Source organism: Falco cherrug, chromosome 8, assembly GCF_023634085.1.
Source record: "Falco cherrug isolate bFalChe1 chromosome 8, bFalChe1.pri, whole genome shotgun sequence".
Lineage (NCBI taxonomy): Eukaryota > Metazoa > Chordata > Aves > Falconiformes > Falconidae > Falco > Falco cherrug.
In genome coordinates, this window is record NC_073704.1 from 33622377 (window position 1) to 33642843 (window position 20467).

General features: G+C 43.7%; 1 protein-coding gene across 4 annotated transcripts; it reads right to left on the bottom strand.

Annotated features, from left to right (window-relative positions):
* Positions 1–1644: 1644 nt before the first annotated feature.
* On the bottom strand, positions 1645–15748 carry INSIG2 (insulin induced gene 2). 4 transcript variants are annotated; one of them, XM_055718079.1, is made up of 6 exons: positions 15639–15748; positions 10870–11210; positions 8029–8153; positions 5590–5756; positions 5064–5163; positions 1645–4573 (listed from the first exon to the last, which is right to left on the bottom strand). In XM_055718079.1, the coding sequence occupies exons 2-6, from the start codon at positions 11111–11113 to the stop codon at positions 4532–4534; spliced, it is 678 nt and encodes a 225-aa protein (XP_055574054.1). In that variant the 5' UTR covers positions 11114–11210; positions 15639–15748; the 3' UTR covers positions 1645–4531. The 4 variants fall into 4 exon arrangements, with proteins under 4 accessions (XP_055574054.1, XP_055574053.1, XP_055574055.1 ...); XM_055718078.1 differs by lacking the exon at positions 15639–15748 and adding an exon at positions 15337–15472; XM_055718080.1 differs by lacking the exon at positions 15639–15748 and adding an exon at positions 14653–15080.
* Between the last annotated feature and the right edge of the window lie 4719 nt (positions 15749–20467).

A 20467-nucleotide genomic window follows, 5' to 3' on the forward strand; every position in this document is an offset into this window, starting at 1 on the left:
CAGTATGCTGCCTGAAAAGCTCAGGCATAAAGTTTATCCTTTAATTTGAGGCTTTGTCATTTGACCGGGGGGAGGTAATCAGGACAAGGCTCTGGACCATGCTGCTCAAAACATGACAAATACACCAAAAATCCGAGCTGGCTGCACGAGGCAATTAAAGTAGTGTTTACTATTCCATGACAGTTCACATGTTGGACTGACCTTTCATTTACTATTTAGTACTGAACATTAAGCTGCAAAATTACTCATGCTTTGCATTTAGTACTGGCATCAAACCTAACAGCATTAGATAGCTATTCCCACGGTGAGACACGCATTGCCCCTGCCCAGCTGTGCATGTACCTTTATAAACACTGTATTTGCTATTTAACATCGCTTACACAGGTTATATTCATCCGTTACCATTAGGAATTATTGGTAACACTGCTCCAAAATGTAAAAAGCATATGCAAAATGTCAGGGGTGACACAGCTGGTAAAATTACGTCCCTTCCTTCCACGCTGGGAGAGATAAAAAGGAAGGCTGGTGCACGCCCATAGGTCCCTGCAGCAGCTCCCAGACAGATGGCAGAAGGGAAGGGCAGAAGCTACGGAGGAAAAGTTTGTCTACTCCCCTCCTAGCTGCTTACAACAGCCACGCTACAAAAGGAGGCACGAGATGCGTTTTGCAAGAGCCTGGCAGCCCGGCGTTTGGAATATTCTGTCCGAAATGGGCAACTTTCCATTTGACACCCTTGGGCTGAGCTTGGGCAGGAAGGGCCTGCAGTTTCCATTCCCCAGGGCAACGCTCTCCCGGAGAGGCTGCAGGTGAAAGGGAGAGGTTCAGTCTCCAGCAAAGCACCTTTGCCAGCGTGCTTTTGACCAAGCATTATTGTACCTGGTTGCAGCACTAAGGTTATTTCTGTCCTTGGCTGCGATTTGCCTGGTCAGACGCTGGGCATGCCCAGGCCTCCGCATGCTGACAGCAGAGTTCGGATTTTTGGGTCACAGGTTGCCAACACAAACACAGACCTTTCCCGTTCACTCCCCGCGTGCTTTCCAGCTTTCACTCATGGTGCTACCCTGCTGAGGGCACTGCTTCCCAAATACTGATGAAACTCTCCTCCCACCCTTTCTTCACCTCTGCCTGAAGGCTTTTTCATTACGCATTTCTAAACCTCTGTTATGTCTTTTTTTGACAAGAGTGATGGGCACTATGAATGGACAGCCTGTGAATACTAGAATAACATGCAGGTCATATCCAGATCGGCACATTAATAAATACAAACATATTAAGGGATTCCCTGCCATTCGTGGGTTGGTGGTTTGGTTGGTTTTTTTTCATATTCACAGCAGCTATTTATATCCAAATCTCTATTTTCTGCATTGTGACTGAAGTTATCTGGCTTATTTCCCCCCAGCTCAAATATTCCCATTGCAGATTCAAAAGGGCAAATTTTCAAAGGCTGCTCAGCATGCTAATTAAGATAGAATCGCTGCCAATTTGATCTTGCCTGCTTCTTTTTTAGTATTTCCAGACAGGTGTTTTGTGCAACCAATATGCCAGCTCAATGGTCAAAATGATTATGAGATTGCTGATAGGAGGCAACTTAGCGTACTTTAAGAATCAGTATCATTTTTTAAAAGAAAGAAGAAACCTATCAAGCAAGGTTGTAATTGTATTTAATGCACATTTTGCTTTTAACAGCAATTCGCCAGTTTAAACAGCATAGACCTTACAATGTTTAATTAGTGAAGAGGTTACAGTGCTTATAAAGTTGTATCTAAAATATACCTTATTCATTCTCTATTGAACAAGATTTTTAAGACAGTCTAATGTTTTAATTACATGCTATACAGTAGCAGCATGTTCACACCACTACAGTTAAGGCCGTGTCAGCATTCTCATCATGAACCTTTTTCAGAGTTTGAACACACCAGCCACAAAATTACAATGCAATTTGAAAAAAAAAATCATGTCCGCGATGTGAATCCTCTGTTGACTTCAGTCAAATAATAAAAATAGTAAAACACATGTAATGAAGGACCCCGCTCAAATTATTTTGGATGATTGCTGCCTTTGCACATCACGCTCAAAATTTCCAAAATGAAATTTAAAAGAAGTTAGTGAACAGCACAGTCTGATCAGGTTTAGATGAATCTGAGTGCAAAGTGTTGTAAAGTGGGTGCCACAGATGCACAATAACCACTTCTCACATACTGCACATTTTAACATACACAAGGCTTCCGTGTAGGTATTTAGACTGGCAGGTAAAAGTAGTTTTACCAACAAGCAAACAACGAAAGCTACTCATCTCCATTTGTATACACTAAATGATCATGATGAAACTAAACTGTTTACCGAGTCAGCACGCTGGCTACTAAGGTACCATGTTATTCCCTACAGTTAGAATAAAAATTCAGATTTTTCTTATGCCACTCATGCCCTGATAATTCAAGAGGGACTCATCACACTACCCACCAAGCTGAAGCCACTTGTTTAAGTAAATAAGGCAGATGAGGCGAAATACTGTACGGAAAGGGGCCCAACAGCTTCTTCAGTGAAATGCCAGAGCCTGCCTGAAGAAACTTACCCTTAGTTTATGCCCTAACAGTTTCTTGGTTTTGTTAATAAAATGCTTCTTATTGCCACATGGTTTGATTAAAAGAAAATCTCTATAGTCAGGGATCTACTTAAACATGTTCTACCTCTGCTTAAAGCAAAGTGCATCTGTAACGTGCTTTCCTGAAACACTACCCAATGAAAGCGTGCCTCAAGTGCTGAACTGTCATGGAACCGTGACAAGCTGATGAAACTTTGTGGAGCTGCAGAACCAAGCTCTTTATACATAATTTGCTTATTTTATTACTTTTACACTTCCCCGTTCAGAAATCTTCCATTTGTGACCACCTCTTTCATTACAGCGCTTCTGGAAGCACTTCATTGTGTACTCTTCAGACTTAGAGATAAGCACCTAAGACAGAGTTGCCTATTTCAAGCTTTGTGTACAACACACAAACATTTATTAATGAAAACTTGTCTAAACATCTATTTGTTCTTTGGACCAACTCCAGCCTCCCTAGGTGACTGTAACATGTCTTAGAAACCTTCACAGAATATTTTAAAAAAATAGTACTTCAAGACAAAAAAAGGAAAACAAATACATTAAAGTATCATCAACACAGAAACAGAAGAGGGAAAACAAAGCGGAGACATCCCATGCCAAATTCACTGCTGGCACGGGTTAGCAGTGTCCTCTTGAAGTCTGCTTTCTGCCTTCTTGCACAAGTTCATTTATCTCATGGTCTTAAAAGGGAGCTGCAAAGCCAAGAGAAAATTCCACATATGCCCCCAAATATGGGTCACACTAAAATCCTTCTCTGTAAGAAGGGAACCAATTAGCACACAGCCTATTTCAGCTCTGTCCTATCAGATTTTCTGTGCACAGGCACCTATAAAATAGGGATAACAGTATTCCTCTACCTCAAAAAACGCTGTAAGAACGAACACATTTATGGTTGCCTGGACCATATTCACAGCAATAAGGGCTACATCAGTACCTAAAATACAGCCTCGCCTTCTCCTGCTGATCCCTGCAAACAGAGCAGGTAGCGGACAAGAACTATCAAGAGTAACATCGGTAATGGAGGTTTTTATGACACTATATGGTAGTGACTGATTTAGTTCAGCAGAATTAAGTTTTGCAATAAAAATCCTGTAAGTTTTTTTTTTTTTGTAAGGGATCAACACAAGTCAGTGTAAGGGACTGTACAAGAATGACCCGAATTGTATCCTGTTACTCAACACAACAAGTAATTTCAGAATCTGTCCACATCTGATGATGGTCCACATAAGTTTATATACAAGCATGTATACTGGTTGTACCAGGGGAAAAAACAGCAAATAATTTCTAGCCTCTATTTCCATTTCTCTATTCTGTGATACTGGGCACGTACCACAGACAAACAAAATGCTAAGGCAATAACCCATACAACCCATATCAAAGTTTCCTCAGCTGAAGAATGATACAGTGTGTTAATAGCCAGAAAACAGTTACTTATTGCAGCAAAGATCACCTGTAATCCATGAATTTCATAAAGATATTACAGGTTATTGTCATGGAAAGAGAAGGTCTTCATTCCTAAATTTGAATCCCCTGTCTTTCGCTGAGCTATTAAGAACACATTCCTCAAAACTTTCAAGATAAAGTGAAGCAAGAAGTTTCAGCTACAGAAATGTAGTGCAAAGGTTCAGTTTGGCACTGCAACATTATGGACAGACAAGAATTTATGGTAAACTGTTTAGATTTGGAAAAAAGAATCCTATAATTGAACCAATGTTGTCAGATGTATTGCATACTATTGTAACTTCACAGTAATCAAAATCAGACATCAAGGTTTCTATAGAAGCAGCAATCACAGATTGCAGTAAAATATACCACTCAAGGGAAAAAAATTGCATTTTGGCAATTTCATAATCAAGTGTTCCTTATGCTCCTCCAACAGTCATTTGTCAGGTATTTTCCTGTTTAAAAGGTGTATGCTGTCTCTTCTCAGTCCTCATGAGACTTCTCTGCAATGACTTTGCATTCATACTGAAAAACAGAAGTTGACAAAATTAGTAACATTAGTTTGCATAACTAATGACGAAGACTACTATGAGAGGGATTTTTCTACCAAGTGGGTCATAAAATAGCTTAGCTTAGACTTCACTCAGGTAAGTTTGGTCTCCCTAGGTCCCGTGCATGCACTGCTGGCTGCAATTTCTGTCTCCTTGAGCAGCAGAAAGAACAGTAGAGACTTAGGGGATGCCTGACCCCTCCCCAAATGCGGGAGCTCTTACACAGCAACTTGTCCTGAAAGGACTGATGTATGCAACTGAGAGTGTGCAGAGCAAAGTCATGGGCTGTGCTTTGAATAACAGCATTAACCACTCACTAGCTAGATCAAAAAAAGCAATGATTACTGATGTCTACCTTACTGCACATCCACAAGTCAAAGAGCTGCTTGGTACATACGATGGAAGGAATGACAAGTAGATTAAAACTTGTACTAGAAAACAGTCGACTCCCCCTGCAAACCTACCATTGCCAGCTGCCTGCCGATATTGCCCATAGTTATTCCACCAGCAAAAAAAATACACGGCAACCACGAACGCACATAAAGGAAATCTGGAGATGTGTATCTGGAAAAGAACACATATTTTTGAGCTCAACACTGTGCAATACACAGAGCCCTCCAATCACATGAAACAAATCCACAAACTTAAACATTAGGACATTTCAACTCCGAAAGACCCAAATTACAGAAATTTCATTACTTGCAGCAAATAACAAAGGGGGCTTATTGATTATAATCCCATTTGTTCAACCAAAAAAACCAAGTTACATTATTGGTAAGGTAGCAATTTTATTGAAATAAATAACTTCCAACTAAAAGTCTCACAAACACCTACAAGCTTTTACGAACAGTCCAATTTACGTTATACTCAAGATAAAGTGCTGACAGCTTTGGAAATCATGTCAAACTCTACCCTTTCAGTTACTCTGATTTTATGTTATAGCTTCAGGAGACGAGCCTATTGTTTAATCTTGAAAGAGTAAATACTTACTGATAAACTCCATTGTAGACGAGAAGTTGTGACACCAATGTGGCTAAGAAAGCAATTCCTACTCCAAGACCAAAGCCACTTCGTGATCTATCAAACGTCCACCACAGACCAATTGACAGGGCTGCTAATGTGAGAGACAACTGGATATTGTTGGCAAAATCCACTTTCTGTGTTGATTGTTAAGGATAAGCTTGGAAATTCATATCATATACAAAGTGTAAAGCAGTTTTCTTCATTCTGTTTATCATATTTTGACGCAACAGAAAAAAACATCATAAAAATACAGCACTAGCTGTTTCAGCTATCACACAGGTATCAGGTAGAAGGAAATAAGCCTTGTAAGTGTTGCCAATATATCAGGAAACGAAAAACCTATGACATTTTTTCACAGTTTTAGGGTCTTGGCACTGTACAAGAGGGAAGCAACTACACACCTACCAGGAATGCAGGTGTTTTATACAGACATAAAATGCACATGTCACTGTTGAGACTAAGGACACTACATCCTTACCTGGCCCTTTATTACACTAAGCATCAAATCTTAAATCTAGCATGAGACTCCTCCAAATGACAGAGATTTACCCAAAAAAAGGTACTTATCACTCTTAACTGCAATTTTGTTTAATTTATATGCTAGTTTACATTCAGCAAAACATAAAAAATGTTGGTTTTCTATAAACCAAAACGTAAATAATATTATTGTGAAAGTATTCATGTAAATAAACATTGAAAATCAGTTCTGTCAACTCTCTGATAAAAGTGCAAAGTCACTCCATATATCTTTATAATATTTCATTCTTCAAAATGTTTTGGAAATTCTAACTCATCCTCACTCCTCCTGTCCACAACAGATTATTAAAAAGGAGGCTGTCAAGTTTCATAATCCTGAAAGAAAATTTATGGGATGACAACATAAAAACACCGTCCTATTATCTCACAAAGACCTAGAGAGTGACCTAGAGGAAACGAGAAAGAAGTTCAACTACCTGGAATAAATAATTACAGGATAAAAATCAATAGCATCAGAAAAAATGTCGAACAAGACCTAAACCCACACCAAATAATGGCAACGGGCAGAACTGGCAATAAGCTGAAAAGAAAGCAGTCTGTAAAGCGGTCAAGGAGGAAATACAGACAGTACATTAATGATGTCCTGGGATACGTGTAAGAGCTGTTAGAAAACTGCAAGAGGTTTGCTGTACATAATCTGACCCAGGCAGACAGAAGGTGCCAATTCTATTGTATTTCTTAAAAGCAGCGAAGTTGCACGTGCTTACACAACAGCTACAGCACAGGTCAGTGAGAAGCACAGGACCAGATTAATGCATCTTTGGCAAGGACAGCAAGGTTTGCAAGGGACAGTGGGAATGGCCCCGAACCTTGGCAGCTCCAGCTCATTTGGCCATTCTGGACAGAGAACCAAACCAGACAACCACAAAACTCATCCAAGGGCCAAGCCACCTCAGTAAGAATTCAGCCAGCTCTCACATAGCTCTCACATACTTCAGTTAACTTGCCCTCTTTTCCTGGAAATACAGAGATTCAGTGGCATGCAATCAGCACTTCTTAGCAGTTTCTGGAAACTGTGTTGGAGCCCATGCTGAAGGAGATGAGACTTCCAGAGGCGATTTGCATTCTTTCTAATTAGTTTGCAAGAACCCAATTTTCACAGACAGATCCTGGTTTTACCTGACAGAGAAGGTATTAGGCATGACTACGTGAAACCACTAAGCCTCACAGCACTGCCAGTAAGGTGTGCCAGTCCACATGAAAAGCACCCTGTCACCCAGCATGTCCCCAGCTGCTTCAGAGGGAAGGGATGCCAGTTTTGAGCACACTTGTGCAAGGATGTATCTGCATAGCTACACAGTTAGGAGGAGTACAACGTACTGCAACACGCTGACTGACTTCTAATTGCCCTTGCTAAATGACCACAGGAATGGTAACTACTCTCCCAGCATCAAAGCATCACTTGCAGAATGGGGTAACAATGCTTACTTGCTCTCTGTAGTCCTGGGTACTACCTGGTCCTGAGGTTTCCTCAATCTTCACAAAGTGCATGCGCTTCACTGATGACCTCAGGACTGGCCTGCAGCCTCTTACTGCAATGTTAAAAGGACATCAACCCCCGCAACATCTTAAAGCACTTGTACGTAATACCTATCACACAAATTTCCCCACACTTACTTTTAATTATTCAAAGAAAATAACAACTATAAGTAAGACAAAGCCCAATACTGAGACATTTCTATTGAAAACATTTTTCAGAATGAAAAGACGTGAGACTCGTCACCTCCAACACCGCTACAACAGTTTAACACATATTCTGCACATCCATTGCAAAAATGCTGCACATCTTAACAATTCCTCATGACTATGTGAGCTTTGTTTTAGTGGAAACCCATTTGTTATCGCCAATTTCATTAGAATATAGGATACAGCGCTGGCATGATTTATTCCCACAAAGACTGCTACACATCGCATTACACTGGACCATTCTCTCTTAAATTTATGTGGCTCTCCCAGATGTCTGTCCATGCACGGGTACAATAACCCAATCACAGCTGCGGAGACAGGAAAGAAAAAAGCCCCAGAAGTTAAAGCACTGGCAATATTTAGCTAAAATAAAGACTATCTAGACTTTGACAATTATTGTCACTACTAAAACGGGTCTTTTAAGGATACACAGTACAAAACATACACGAATTTCAAACAAATTCGTTGTTTTAAAAAGCCCTGTAAAACTTCAGCAGCATCTTCAATCACTGCAGCAGTGACTTGGCAGAAGCAGCAAAACAGAGACAATTTGAACTAGCGGTGGAGGATGAAAGAACTCTGTACCCTATTAAAATCTGCAGTCTCACACTGTAGTTCAAAAAGAGCAGTAATAGCTTGCAGGCTGACACTTTTGAAAATCCCACCTATCAAATATACATGTTTAAATAACTGCAAAACACACACACCACAGTAAGGGCAGAGTATGGGGTTTATAACACCAATATTTTGTCTTCCTGTGGTGGTGTTACAAGCAGGTTTTGTTTGGATAATGTTTTTCCTCTTCTTCAATACTACTACAAAGGCTCACAGAGAAAAAGGGAAAGCCCAGAGCCCACAGTAGCTGTTGAATACAGAAAGCAAACAGGACTTTCAACCCCAGGGAACTGCTACGCTCTTTAAACATTTCTTCATGTGTTCTCTGCTGCAATTGCAGCTAAAATGACTGTTCCCAACACTGCTGAGGAATAACACTGCTTCTTAATGCTGAACTGGGGCTGCAGGAGCGGGCAGTGCCTGAGCCAGTGCCCTCAGACTGGCATGCTGTTGGAGGTATGTTATAGCAAATGCTCACTGTTCTGTCAGAGAGGGAACTGATCTCCAGGACTCAGGACAACAAATCACCAGTAAAACTGGAGAAGGAAAAAAAAAACCTCCCCGAGCACTTTTCTTGCCAAAGGTGTTGGGCCAAACTGATGACTAGCAACAGTGACAGAGGAAAGGACTTCTCTGAAAGCAGCCTCGAACACCACTGCTTGTAAATATGCAAAATACCTTCATTCTGTTCATGAAAAATACTCATGTCAATTCCCGGAATGCTGTGCCAGTACTAAATGGTAAGGAAATGGGTCAATTACCAGCATTTACCACAGAGGTTCCCTGTATGTATGCTAGCAGAGAAGACAAGGAAAGAACATGGAGAAGACCGATAATGAAAAAGAAGGAACTCAAACACCTTAACAGAGGTCACTCCTGCTGGGAAAAGCCAATTAAGGCAGTCGTATCTTTAGATCCAGTGGCTTAAAATGAAGTAGTGCAAAAGCCTAGCAGGTGACTGACTATACTTTACAAGCCATAACCAGTCTTTCCATCAAAACATCCAACCCATCAGAACCAGAGAGGCCCACAAGTTTCTTCTGAGATGATGGCAAGATCTAGCCTTCATGACTACCCCAAACACAGCTGCAGACAATGTTCTCAGATGATCCAAGAGAGCATAAAGTGCAGCCTGATGCAAACAGTTGACAGTGCAAGCTTCACAGCAAACACTGCAAACATTTTGTGTTGCTGCTGCAGGTTGGGATTCTGTCATTTCAACCTCCACTACTCCATATATGAGATCAAACCTTTACCAGACACGTTTGTCAAGACAATCAGTTTGAAGTATGAAAGAAAACTGCAGCAAATGCAGGCTACAAACCAAAACCTAATCAACAATCTCAGCAAGACAACAGAAAGAGGGCTAAGACAACTAGCAGATAAAGCAGGTATACAACTGCCACCATAACATGGCAAATGCACCTCCACAGGAGAACAAAACTGACATATTCAGCGAGATATATGGAGGGTTTCCTTTCCAATCAAGCTCCTCTATGACATCTGGGTTGCAGTATTTCAACAAGGTATCAAAAAGAAAGCAATCAGACAAATAGGAAAAAAATAGGCTTACGTATTATCATTAGCAAAACAGCAATATCAACACAAAAGCTAGTTTATTGACTCATATTAATATTCAGAAACGTGAGCTTCTCAGTCTTATTAAAACTGACCTCTAGGACAATACCACCTTTACTGTAAATGTTCAGTAAAGCACAGTCCTCCAGTACTGGCTGCTAAGAACACTCCCTTAGTAAAGCATAAAACTGGCCCATGGGATCAGTGATCTTCAGAGCCAAGTAAAAAGTCAAATTCCATCAGGCTTGTAACATGGAACATGCCTTGACACTTGTAGATGAAAGAAACGAAAAAAAAGGATATTTCTTACTATCTACAGCAGACATCTCACTTAAACTAGCTAAACACACAAAAGCCTCAACTCCCTACGTGGTCATGGGAGAAATGGAGCATGTTCACATCATCTGACTTGATACACAAAAGTAACCAAGGTGCTGTTCTGCAACATGCCTCTATGACCGCAAACTGTGTGTTTGGTCTCAACTCCAGTCAGGCCTCCCAGCTTTATGGAGCTACAGCTATACCTAAAACTGGACTGAGGAACAAATGGAAAGATGGGTCACAAAAGGAAGCATTGCTCAGGGTGGTTTCCTGTGCTCAAAACAAGGTTGCATGTGGCACCACCCTCTAAAGGCTTAAACTTAGCAGAACATGCATACATATCTGCGTGTACACGGGGAGATCAGAAGGTTAGTAATAGCTCAAAAAGGGCAGTGATGCTGGAAGAGAAATTTTTATTTTCTACACCTTTCAGGTAGTTTTTTATAACTGTACAACTACCTCTCCACCCTTTCATCTCCATGCCAGGCATGCGTACACGACTGAACTTACCTGACGCTGTGCCACAGCAAGGTGGTACCCACCAAGCTGAGGAGAAGATGCTTGTGATCACATCAGGGGGGAAGAGAGTAACGTTTCTCTGGATCTGAAGCAAGTTTAATACTAATGCAAGAAATACACCAATAAAAAACAGCACTATACCACGAATTACCAAATTCATGCCACGACTGGTTACAGATGAAATGTATGGGCCACACTTTTTTGTTAAGATTGGCATTGCATCATTTTCTGCCATGACTTCTTATGTTCTCAGAGACATCCAACAGGCTGACTGAGGAGGATTCACTTGAAATCAGTATTTTGACTCTCCTCAATTAGGAGATATCCAAACCCTGCAAAATAATTTAAAAAAAGGTGAAAAATGCAGATATAAGAAACATTAACTACATTTTTGTTAAATAAGTTGGGGACCGGTTTAAAAAAATACGGCTATTACATTTTTCTGAATTTTCTGAGGCGGCAACTAGTCATTTGAGAGCAGAAGCAACCACAGCTGCAAAAACGCCTTACAAAGAAAACAGGTTTTATGAATAGCTTTGTCTACTAGGAGACAGAGGAGGAGGAAACATGATAGGAATGTGAAACCACAGAGAAGAGGTGAAGAAATGAAACCAATATCAGATGGAAGAGAGGCTTGCTTTGCAGTAACAATAAATTGTTTTTCTCCTCTCCTTTAAGCAACAACTGGAGATTATGTAATTCAGAAGCAAGTAAACAAAGCCCTTGGTTTCAAGCCAGCCAAAGAGGTTCACAGTTCTCTCTTCTTGAAGAGATGCCAGAAAATATTTCTCAACTGGGAAGGGAAATTTGAGAAATATTTTTCAGGATGGAGCCATATTTTCAGCAGTCCTGCAATGTGCCCATTCTTGTAACCCCAGGTAAGAGCAAAACAACTCAGCAAGCCAGAGAAGTAATCTCAATGCAGAGAAATATTTACTGAAGTAACACACTTTTGGTGAAAAGTGCCACACATTACTACAAACTGTAATTGTAATCAGGAACAAAAGAATCTGAGAGTGAAGGGAAAAGGAGCTCCCCCTGCCCGCGCACTAGGTAACGTCCTACATGAGTAACTGCTGGCACTACAGGAATGGCAGAGTTCCCATCCCAATCACTCTTTTTAAAAAAACCTGTCCATCAAGAGTCTTGTTATACATGGATTCAGTGCCACACTCATGTATAACAACGATTCTGATCGACAGCTTAGCCACCTGGAACTTAAGAAAAAAAGCCCTGACATTGTTTTTAAATTTGAAACTGCCAACTGGTGGCGGCTTTTGTTAACTCTTATTTACGGCCACGCGGGCACAAGGGAAGCCAAACCAGTGCATCCATCCCCCTTTTCTCCCTGGCTTCAGCAGATCCTGAGGAAGCTCTCTGAAGACGTAGCAGCAGTGCAGAGGACGTGCCATTCGTTTCTGCTGACTGAAAGCCAAAAGGGAAGTGAAATACATCCAGGCTAGTTAATATACTACAGGTAACTGCACGTAAAATGCGACGCCACGCTGTGGCATCCTCCATCATGCACAAAAAAGTCCAAGAGGTAAAACAAAAGGTAAAAAACCAAGTTCTGGTCACATGTAATTTCCCACTGTCAGTTTGGGGAGGCAGCACAGTCCCCGTTAGAATGCAGCATCTCTTCTACACGGCCAATTCTCCACATTATTTGTAATCACAAACCCATCTTGAGGGGAAAGAGGGCAACCACGCTGTTTGGCTTCTTAAGTCAGCTTCCTGACTCACACTGAACCGACGTCTGCATCAAGGCTGGCACTGGCGCTGCAACATGCGTCCCTCAAGCAAAAAGGAGGTGCTCCAGATAATTTTTTTTCCCCTCCTTTGGATGGCATGGCAGTAGAGCTTGCATAATACATTTAGCCTCCAAGAAAGAAACCACAGTCACAAATACATCCCTATTTTAGCTAAGAGTCTCCCCTGTCCCTGGGGGCTTTACCCACAAGGTGATCACAGGAATTCCCAGAATATACAGAAGTCTTTTCAATACACAGCATTCGAGACTGTAGGTCCTAATCACAAACTCCACAGGAATAACATACTTAATGAGGGCTTTTAAACTGTTAGGTCCCTTCTTAGTCTTAGCTTGCCTAGGAAAACAAGTTAAACTCTTGACTCTCCGCTTACTTCACCATCCAAACAGCTCTTGGCGCTTCCTGAAGTCTGCACATCCCTTATTTTTTTTAATGCATGACCAGAGCTGATATATATGACCCCTGGGTTGATTCTCACAGCCTTACACGAGGAAGCTCACACTTCTGGGTCTCTCTTTAAGTGAGCTCTTTTGCTGCACACAGAGGATCAGAATTTCTTTTTTCACTGCCATACAGCTGTTGCTCACACCCTGTGATCAATTAGTACATTCCAGTCTCTCTCTCCTGTTACTGAATTCCTTGTTCCTTGGTACCAACCCCAAACCTTGCATGTTGAATTTCAGTCCATAGGTACTATTTACTCCGACGCTCAACATCACCCCATTTTTCCTGTAAGATATCTCTATCCTCTTCAGCCCTGCAAACGGTTCCCAGCTTTAGGTCATCAGCAAACACCATGACTACACCCTATTTTGCACACCCAGGACATCAACTAAAATACTGAGCGACACCAGCCCAAGTCCCTGTCTTTGATGAAATCTATTAATAATCTCCACGCACCCATTATTTCCCCATGTTATATTATTTCCCGATATCCCTCTAACAAGACTGCTTCTTGTAACTTCAAATACAACAATCTCCAACTTAATAAGAAGCATCAGCTGTCTCATGCAGCAATACTGATGTACACACCAACTGGATCTTACTTTCTTCTAGAAAAGAAGACCAAATGGAAGCACAATTTTATTTGGCATAAACCAGTTTCAAAACATAAAGCCTGCATTTACTCAATTTCCATTTATTTAATATATCATTCAGCAAATATATGATACTTACTTGTGAAGGTTATCAAAATGTACTGGGACTTTGCTACATAAGGAAATCACTTACTGCTTTTATACAACCCCTGCAGCTACAAGTCATTTGAGGGACCAGCAGCAGATTTTCACTACAAAGTAAACAGCCTGACCACAGCAAAGGCACTTGGGTGGGTACAAGTCAGTGAATGTTTACAAGTAATGCAAGGTCCCAAGTTGGCACGATCCAGTCGTTTCCATCCTGGTTTCTCACCCTGTGCGCGTTGTTCCTACTTGTTTTATCCTGGTTTCCAAGTTTTCTCCGCTCGTTGGCTCTGAAGCCTTTTGGCACGCCACAGAGAGCAACAGGGAAACGGAGCAAAGCGGCCAATGCTCATGTAAAGATTCTTCAGGGCCTTGGGCAGCCTGGGGTCATGATGCTCAGGCACGGCATCTTACTTTTGTCTTACTTACTATTGTCACCTTTTGTGAAAATGGAAACTAAGAGCCCTAAAGAAGGCATCGCCTCCTTCTTCTGGACCAGGAGGCTAGCGCATCTGCAGGCAGCGAAGACGATGTCTCTCTCCTTTTAAGCCTTGTGTTTCACCAAGCGCTTCTACTCAGACGGGAACAGTGCAAATATTGAACCAACACCACTGCTGAGCCTCCATCCCTTGGGAATGCATGTTCCAAACAGTAACATGGCACCAAGAGTTGCGGCAGCTGCGCGTCCCCCTCAGCAGCACACAGCTGAAACACGCCGCAGCACAGCGCGACACGCAAGGCAGCCCACGCGCAGCGGGCATGGTGCAAAAGGTTAACAACTACATTATCACCACAGACATTTTCAAAACACTTAGTCACTTAACTGTCTTCTAATTGGAAGATCCATCCCGCAAGTGCTCCCCAGCACTCCCCATGCTCGTCAAGAGCCGCCTTGTGCGGGTCGCAGCTCCCTAGGCCGCACAGGCCCACCAGGAGGGACACAGCATGGCGAGGGCCAAGGGAGAGAAGATCTATTTAAGCGAGATGGCGGGGAGGGTGAAATGACAAGAAGCCACCTGTCTTCTGCGGGGCAACGCCGCAGGCCGGCAGCCCCCTCCTCGGCGCACCAGGTGCGGAGACCGGGCGGCCGCCCCGAGGGCTCCCGGCGGCTGCGGGCCAGCGCCTCCGGCCCCGGCCGGGCCCGCTAAGCACCGCCGGCGGAGGGGCCGCGGCACCGGCCGCGCAGAGCCCGGCCCGCAGGCGGCCGGCCCGGCCCCCCTGCCCGGGGGAGCCTCGTCTGGCAGAAGGTTCTACCCCGCCGGGCCGAACGGCTCCCGCCGCCCCCTCCGCCGCCGCGGCCCGCCCGGCGCCCCCAGCAGCTCGGCCGCGGCGGGGCCCGGCGCCAACCCCCGCCCCGGGGCAGCGCTCCGTCGGCGGCGCTGCCGGGCGCTCGGCCGCCCGCGGGGAGGACGGGACCGGGAGGTGCCGCCGCCGGCCCGACTCGGCCCCCCGCGCCCCGCACGGCCCAGGCCGCCCCCGCCCGGCCCCTCCGCGGCCCCGGCACTCACTCGGCCTCCGCCATCTTCTCCCTCCCCGCGCCAGTCCCCGCCCCGCGCAGCCTCCGCAGCGCCCCGCCGGGCCCGGCCGAGCAGCTGACGGGGCGGCCGCGGGGCGGGCTGGGCGCCGAGCGGGGCCGGGCACGTCCCCTCGGGCCGGCCGTGCCGACGGGGACTGCCGCCGCGCCTGGGCCCGCAAGCCTGCGGGGGGCGGGGGAGCTCGGCGGTGGGAGCCCGGCCGGCCCGCACGGGGCTGCTGCCCCTCGGAAAGGGCTTTGAGCCGGAGCGAGGAGGGAAGGAGACGTGTTTCGTACCGCGCCTGTGCGTCCCGCGGAGCTGGGTGTAGCGGTCAGGGCAGCGCGATAGCCCTGTGACACCTGTCGGTCACAGAGGCGGGGGTTCCCGGTGAAATCCGGGCTCCCCGGCCGAAACGGAGCGCCTAGCCCCGGGGCGGGGCGGCACAGCTCGGGGCCGCGGCTCCACCGGCCCGGCCGGGCTGCGGGACGCGGGGACCGGCCGCTCCCACCCGGCCGAACCAGCACGCCAGGCACCGCCGTAAACAAACACCGTATACTGCGTGTGTGTGGGGAGAGGTATAGGCGAGTGCTGCTGCTGCGTATCCATTGCAGCAGCGTAGTCCTTGTTCTTCCATCAATGAGCTTTTTTCCTTTCTCATCGCACCGATAACGAATACAATTTATTAAAAATGTTTACACATTGCATTCCCTCCAAGCTTAGTATTTCATTGCAAAGATTTGGACAGAGCTTCCTGTATTGCGAGGACCACTGATGCCGTGTAGATCCTATTGCAGCTCCCAGAAGAACGGCTGGGTAGGACGGGATTTATAACTTACCTTCAGCGGTAACTGTGGTTCCTTTGTGCTGGTGTGTTGTGAACAACGGTGTCATCAAACATGTAAACTCAGGGGAGAGTGTATGGGTATATAATAGACACATTAAGAATGGAAAAGGGGGAGATTTACAGCAGCAGAAATGCGTTGTGGTTTAGATGAGTAATAAATGAATTTTCAGGTCGTTCAGCTTTTTTTTCCGTCGCACAGAAACAAAGGTTTTTTTACTCTCAGTAATTCCTGCCGAGCTGCCTTGCCCTGTCTGTGGTTTAGATAGTTACTTTGCTGTACTTGAACTCCAAGTTTTGTCTCGAGAAAGACAAGAAGCATTTTTTAATCAAATAAAATAGCTTTCCCTAACGTCAGAAGGACACCTTTGGCCAGCCCCGTGCCCAAGGGGGAGCAGAGTGCCCTATCTCTTCATGCCTTAAAGACCAGGACTGTCAGAATGCCTGAAAGCAAAACTTTGCGAACATACAGTGTGCGCATTAGAGGAAAGTGTGGCATCAGTAGATGGAGTTTGTAAATGATTGATGGATCTTTCCTTCTCTAGACACGTGTATATATAGTCAGGTAATGATTTGTCTCTAAATAAACAGTTACATATATATATAGTTACAGTTATATAAATAGTTACAGTCAGGTCTGCTGCTGTGTTTGGTACTATAAAACTTCAAGAGCTTAATTCCTACAAAAAATAAACCGATCATATGACAAATACTAACTATATTAGTAAAGAGGTACTGAGGCTAATACGTGAGAAAATAAATAACCCAACTCCAATAACTTTATTGGCATTGACCATTTACACCATCTGAAGATTCGGTCCTTACATCCATTTGGTTATCGTAGAGAGTACAATGTCCTGTTGCACAAAAATGGGAGGAGCATGAGGGAAGAGCATATGAAAACATATCTGAATTGGAAATTGCCAAAATAAATACATCAGCAAATAGTTTTGCAGACAAAGGAGGCAGACATATGACCTACAGAGAAATGGCACTTGCTCTGACTTTGACTGGAACCGATATGAAACCTCATGGGCAAAGTGTATTTTTTTTTTAAAGCAACAAGGAGTTGTACCATTGCACTGGCAGCAGAACGAGACAATACAGAATATTCTGCATTTAGTTTGGGGACGCAAGTATTGCGCTGGATGTTTTAAATCTGGCAATGAAAATCTCAGCAAAGTTCATACAAAGCAGAGGAGTCTAGAGCAGCCACATACCTATAGAAAAAGTGGGATTGCTTTCGTGTCCATAACAATGAGTTTTTTAAAGTTGTATTTTGTGAAGGCCTTCATAGCTGCCTGATACCCTGGTTGAATGAGCCAAGGCCAGCCAGCTTAGCTGAAGGTGTGTCCATAGCAGGACAATAAAGGAAGGGTGAGCAGGCGATGGATGGATGGATGGATGGATGGATGGATGGATGATGGATGGATGGATGGATGAGAGAGAGAGAGAGAGTAAGAGAGTTGGTAGAAAAACCTAACTTAAGTCTTTCTTGTGGTGATCCATGATAAAATGGCCAGGAGTTTCTGGAACTGTATGCATGTGTAACTTGGGGAAAAGCCTACATGTATGACAAGCAAAAGCCTTCTGTACAAGTCTGGAGCTGATTCCTGGTAGGGCTTCCAGAGTTTATATAGATAAGGAAACATCAGGCCAAACGTCCTGTTCTTTCCCTAAGCATGACTTTGCCATGTGGAGTAGTGGGGCAACCACAGAGTGCATTCAGTATAAGAGACCATCTGGGCAGGGGTCTTGTTCTCAGGGATGAGGCCAGGTTTGCTTTCTGTTAGGTGTACAAGTGAATGTCAGTAGAGCTCTTCAAGCATGGTCCACAGATCCCAAGTATCTCTGGCATCCCTTTAGCAGAGTTCTGAAGAAGCCTGTTTGTGAGCTGTGCAGAAGCATGGCCGGTGACCACCAGCAGTTTCACAAGAAGGAATGCTTGTCCCTTCCTCATTCCATGTTCCAGACAGCCACATCAAGTACTGATGTTAGTTTGGGGTCTTTAGCTAGGACTGTGAAAAAAATATTGTAAATTATAGAATTTTATCAAAATACTCTTCAGGAATATAAATCTCCTTCAAAGCCTTCTTGAAAGTTCTCCATGCATACAGAAGGCTTCTGGAAGGCCTTCAGAAATGAAGAATTACAGAACTGGACACAATTTCCACAAATGCCTTTTATTTCACCAGCTGGGGCTGCTGTCTTGTCTCTTATTATCTGCAAAATAAGGTGTAGTAGCCATCCTAGTCAGCACACAGCTGGGTCACAGGCAAAGATCAGCATAGCTGATGAGTCCTGCGACATATGGGGAGCTTGTTAGGCACAAAGAGGCAGCGTACTGTGAACTAGTCTGGGGTCTTGGCAAGAGCATAGTGTGCAGTAGGTAAGTTCTATAAAATTGATTTTCCAATAGGGTTGGCATTTTAGAGGGGGAAGGAAAAAGAGACAGTAGCAATGCGAAACCAACGGATCACATGCATTCTTACATGTGAAAAGGGCTCGTGCTTATCTCAGGTTAGCAACAGGATACACAATTCTAGGGCTGATACCAAAGGCGGTTTTATTTATTTAGCCACTTGCAAAAGATGCTGGATTTTCAGTCCAGAGGCTAAAGTCCCGTATTTATTTACTGAAAGGTTGCTGCATGGACAAATGCAGCATGAGTTTCCCTATATCACTCTGCCAGTGTGGCTCAGCCCTGGTTTCCATACTCATTCAGCACTTGCTGAAATAGTTACCTAGGGACTAAACACTGCCAGCCACGGTCGTGGTTTCTGAGATATGGAGTCCAGCCCAGTCAGAAGTTTGCCAAGATAACCTCATTGCATCACATGCCAAAGAGTCATAAACAGCTGCAGTGCTGAAGGACTGTGACATTTAAATAAAGTATTGAAAATGCAAGGTGATCATCAGCATGTTAGAATACATCCAAATATGGGATTTAGAAATTAAAGACTTCCTATGGTATTTTGTAGTGCCATACAACATCTAGATTCAATGCACAGACTAAATAGCTGGGACACTGAGCTTCACCGGGGCATATTTTTTTCAGTGACAAATTCTGGTGGGAAGCAGAGACAGTACAGAGCCTGAAGATACGCGGAGAATGTATATGAATGCGTTACAGCGCTAGGTGTGTGTGCATGTGTCATAAGTGTGTCACTTGCTAAGAGTTAAAATAAGGTCAGTGCAGATGAATAAGTAGATGTGAAAAGGGCAGAAAGGAAATTCATGTCAAATCAAGCTAAAAATAGGTGGCTGAGTGGATGAGGAGAATGGCATAAGAAATGCTAACAGAAAAACCAGTGGCTGAGGAGGAAAACAGTCTTGCACAAGAATTTAAAATACCTTCTGAACTTAATTGAAAATATTTTAAGTGTGTGCCATTGAAGATAGCAGGAAGTGGTTTCTCTATTAATATGTTTAAGGTTTGGAGGTTTCTAATTTCTCTGCAGCCATAAAATTCAGATTCCCTTCCTTCCTTCCTTTCTTTCTCCCTTTCTTTTTCTCTCTCTTTCATTCCATTTGTGATATCTCAAATCCACAAGGAAGGAAAAGTTTCTAGCAATTGCATTTGAAAAGCTCCTGCCCAGTATCACAAGGCTTGCCATGTAGTCATTAGCAAGCAATTGCAATGCCAATTGCATTTGGCAGTACTGTTGACTGAACTTATTTCAGTTGGTATTATATTTGTAGAGACACAGGCCTTACTTATATTTATGCCTACAAAAAATGTCAACAACTCATTGTAACTTCTTTTGAGATAGGGCAATAACCCACCCCTGTTTGGCTAGTCACTTGTACAAATACAGAGTGCAGATCAGTCTACTCCAGCGGAGTTTACAGTCTAGAGAGAGCAGCAGATTCCTCTGCAGGTGGTAGGGAGAAATAGCACAAACAAAGTGATCCTTCTGCTCATTTGATGTATCTATTTTAAGTTTTAAAAATTGTCCTCTGGAGAGGCTGTTTCTTTCCTTCACTTGTTGCAGATGGAAAAGATGCCAAACTCCATAGACATCTAAGTTTTAGGCCTCAGAATAAGGAGATAATGATGTTATCCTGTGTAATTTGTTCAACAGCACAGGTTATCTGGGTCACTATTGAGGAATGTTTGTGTTGCAACGAGTTGCAGGCATAGCTGTGTCAGACAGCAATCACTGCTGGCATTAACATTGCTGGGAAGGACACATAACAGAGCAGTTTGAAAAATGTCTATTTCTCTTAGCCAACAGAAGTCTGCAAATGTACAATGACAATTCAAATACCAGAAGTTCTTGT